Source organism: Acanthisitta chloris, unplaced genomic scaffold, assembly GCF_000695815.1.
Source record: "Acanthisitta chloris isolate BGI_N310 unplaced genomic scaffold, ASM69581v1 scaffold37514, whole genome shotgun sequence".
Classification (NCBI taxonomy): Eukaryota; Metazoa; Chordata; class Aves; order Passeriformes; family Acanthisittidae; genus Acanthisitta; species Acanthisitta chloris.
In genome coordinates this window covers 4,068-7,863 of record NW_008669388.1, presented here as the reverse complement: position 1 = coordinate 7,863, position 3,796 = coordinate 4,068, and the positions used below count along the sequence as shown (strand labels likewise).

General features: G+C 39.1%; 1 protein-coding gene across 1 annotated transcript; it reads right to left on the bottom strand.

Moving 5' to 3' along the window:
* Positions 1-923: 923 nt before the first annotated feature.
* Positions 924-3,439, bottom strand: LOC103800904 (aquaporin-1-like). The gene is made up of 3 exons (XM_009073297.1): positions 3,263-3,439; positions 2,785-2,865; positions 924-1,227 (listed from the first exon to the last, which is right to left on the bottom strand). The coding sequence occupies exons 1-3, from the start codon at positions 3,431-3,433 to the stop codon at positions 1,048-1,050; spliced, it is 432 nt and encodes a 143-aa protein (XP_009071545.1). The 5' UTR covers positions 3,434-3,439; the 3' UTR covers positions 924-1,047.
* Between the last annotated feature and the right edge of the window lie 357 nt (positions 3,440-3,796).

Below are 3,796 nucleotides of genomic sequence, written 5' to 3'. Positions count from 1 at the left end.
TATATATATATAAACCCCAAAGCAACAACCCCCAAAATGGACTTACACACAGGTATGTAAATGTTCCTCATAGAAAACACACTGTGTGTCTATCTGTTCATTGTCCCTGAATGTCACAGCGCTGCCTATTGAAATGGGGTCAGAAAGAAAGGGAACTTCTTTTCTCCTTGTCTTGCTTTAAAACATGCAGATAAATGACACAAGATGAACAAAAGCAGAGTAGTCACAGGAACAATCATCCTGCTTACACATTGGCACCATATTGTTCTTGTTGCCATTGTTATTACTACTCTCCAATTTGACTTCTAGTTATTACTTCCCAGGAAATAATATATCTATACCTTTTTTGCCACATACTCTCTCCCCTCACAATGAGCTGGATGCAGGTTCAAGGAGAATGAAATACTAGAAAGTCTAAAGGATCCTGGGATTCTGGAAATTCTTCCCTTGCTTAACTTTTCTGGCCCTCTTTCTCAGAGATGATCAATCAGTTAGGAAGTTATTGTTAATTCTATATAACAAATAATTTTTAGTGGCCTTTCCTTCCAAAAGATGCTGTTGCCTGTACAGCAACAGCAACGATTTGAGATTGGTTTTCCCATGCAGTGCTGGCAGCCTTGCATTTTTGTATAAATGCTTTTTCTTCAGGTGTAAGACCCCCATTATTGGTGCAGATGGTTCTCTGTCCTCAGTAGCTATTCTTTCAGCAAACAGACTGGTCCTTTGAACTACTTATCATTACTGAGTGATGTGCTAGGAGAACAGCCCATGCAAAATGCACCGGAAAAGTTGGTGGTAGCAAGGGAGGAGTTAAATTTCAGCCCAATTTATTTAGTTCACACAAAAGTGTCTAATGACTCCTTGGCCTGAAGGCTTTGTAATTGAAAAACCTCAGATATAAAAATGCTGTTAAGGTTGGGGGCAAAAAGTGGATAACCTTATTGAATTAAAAAATGAAGTACTGCTTGCTGGTTTACAAAGAGTCTATAACACTGATAAAATCTTCGGAAACCAATGTGCTATTTTTTATTTTCTCCTTGTCCTTCTTTATTTTGGCTTCATTTCAACACGGGAGTTCATATCATCTCCTTCCAGGTCATACTCTTCTACTTGGCCACTGGTCCACACCTTCATGCGGTCAGTCAGGTCGCTGGTTCTGGGTGCCAGGATGAAGTCATAAATCAGGGCAGCACTTGCTCCTCCAATGACTGGGCCAACCCAGAAGATCTGAAACACAGTTCCAAGCCCAATTAATACACCAGGTATTTCTGGATCTGTATCTCTTCTGAAATTCTCCTCTGAGGATTCTCACCATGAAATTTACAGTGGAAATATTAAAACTGCAGTTGCTCACCTGAATGTTTACTTAACCACCTGTCAAGAAGCAAGGAATTTCACAGCATGAACTGGTGATATATCCAGAGGTTAATAACTGTGACTATGTTGTCAGATATCTACTGCTAAAACATTTCCACATAGATTTGGCAGAGGAGGACAATTTCTAAAACAACAGGACATCAGATTCCATTCTCCCACTACTTTCCTGTGGTAGGTGAATTTGCAAATAATACTTAATGAGGACCTAATTAGGGGCTTAATTTGCTACTAGCAGCTGTTTAGCTAGTGATATTGCTGTAATTGAACTGGTCTAACCACTTAAGGCAAGTAAAGTTTGGAAGGAGAGGTAATAAAAGGGTTTCATTAGACAGGTTGATTTTATTAGAAATAACAGATTATATTGAGGGATTTGCATGGCCAAAGAGTTTCTGAATCTGAAAACATTTTCTTTTATTCAGCAGTATCAGTAGTATGACATCAATTATTACCTCCACCTCATTCTGTCCGTACAAAGGATAATAATTTTTCTATTGAATTCTGACAATATCAGCTACTAGCTTCGTTACTTTACCTTAGTATCCCAGTAGAAGTGTTTAAGTGGGAGATAATGGGAAAAATTCCCCAGTGTTCTCCTTTTGCAGTTTGCTCTTTAGTTTAAAATGCCATCCATATGCAAAATTTTCACAACCCATTGTACTACCACTAAATTTCCTCTAGTGCCTATGCAACTGGCTGCCGAAATCATGAGTAGGAGAGCTGGAACAAGCCACATTTAATATATTCAAGAACACTTTCTCGTTTATAATTACATTTTTATATCAGCCTTCTTTATTGAGCTTTGGTGAAAGAATTAAATTTTGGTGAAGTTCCTCATTTTAACCACATTTAATCACAGAGAATATTCTAAAATTTACAGTTTCCAGAGCACTTATCCTTGAAACACTTAAGCAGACACCTAATTTTAAGATGCTGAACATTTTAATAGCTTTCAAATATTGGATGATCCATTTCAGTTTATGAACCTGCTTAAGAATCTTCTGAAATTGGATTTTACCAGATTAAAGAGTAGTACCTTACAAACTCAGTTTAAACAATAAATACACAATACAAGATTCTGTTTAATAAGGCTTAAACATTTTAAATATTTGAAATAAATAAATCTAAAGGGAAATAACCCAAGAGAATCTACTGTATTACTTGGAGCACAGAAAGAATGAATGAGCTTGAAGACTTTCTAATTGCCTGAGGCTTCTCAGGAGTGAAAGGAGACTATTCTTTGTTAAATGAAATAGAAAGGGCAATTCAGTGACTTGATCTTAATAATACATGTTTAATTGTTTCTGATCTTGTAGTTTTTATATATTCAGAGCGTCTTTAATTGTTTCTGATCTTGTAGTTTTTGTATATTCAGATATATTGTAAGCTGAACAAATTTATTCAACTTACCCAGTGATTTTCAAAGTTGTTGGCAATCAGCGCTGAACCAAAAGATCTGGCTGGGTTGATTCCACACCCAGTGTAATCAATCTAGAAGGTGGAAAGAGAATGAGTGGTGAGACATTGATGCATAAGTGGCATCTTCATTTCACAGGAGAGCCAGTGGCAGCCTGCAGCATGGTTTGTATGCTCACAGCAGCTTCATTCACCCCACCTGCTCTTTCACAGAGAAAGGGGAAAGGCTGTTTGCTGTATACCTGTCCTGTCCCATCAGGTCTACACAGCAGCTCCTACCAGATGTGCAACCTGACTGCTTCCTGCCACAGCCATGTGGCCCAAGAAAGGCCACGCATGTTGCAGAAACAAGGTCAGTCTTTGAAGTGGAAGGAGCAGGAAGAAGCTATCATCCTCCCATCATCTTCCTGCCTTCACTGGCCCATCCCAAGGTGGGACATTGCAGATATAAATTGTGAGGGCTAAAACTTACAGCAAGAAGATGTCCCAAGGCGACGGAGAGACCAATGGCCAAAGGTGCTGATCCTGAGACATCATTCCTTCTCCGGTCTGTGGTGGCAAGGACACACAACACCAGCTGGAAAGTAGCAATGATTTCGATACCCAGACCTTGGCCTGCATTGACTCCATCTGAAAGCTGCATGGAGACAACAAGGAAAATGTCACTTGCTATTCCTACCTGACTTTAGGCAGTTTGACAAATTTTTGCCCTATCTACTTTCCAAACAGGAAAACACAGACCTGCACAGCCATTTTTCTCCTGAGGTTCCTTTTGCTTAACAGGAGAAAAAATAATAAGAGAAAATGAACAGAAATCAGTTCTGAAACACACCCTGATGCACTAAAGTCTAGGCATAACCAACTTTGTTGGTGATTCAACATAGTCGAGTGGCTGCTGCATCCAGCCAAAGTGAACAGTCAACCACTAGACGTAATGAGAATGTAACTGGTCTACATGTGAGAAACAAATGAGCCACAGATTTGCCTTCAGCAGAATTTACTTTCA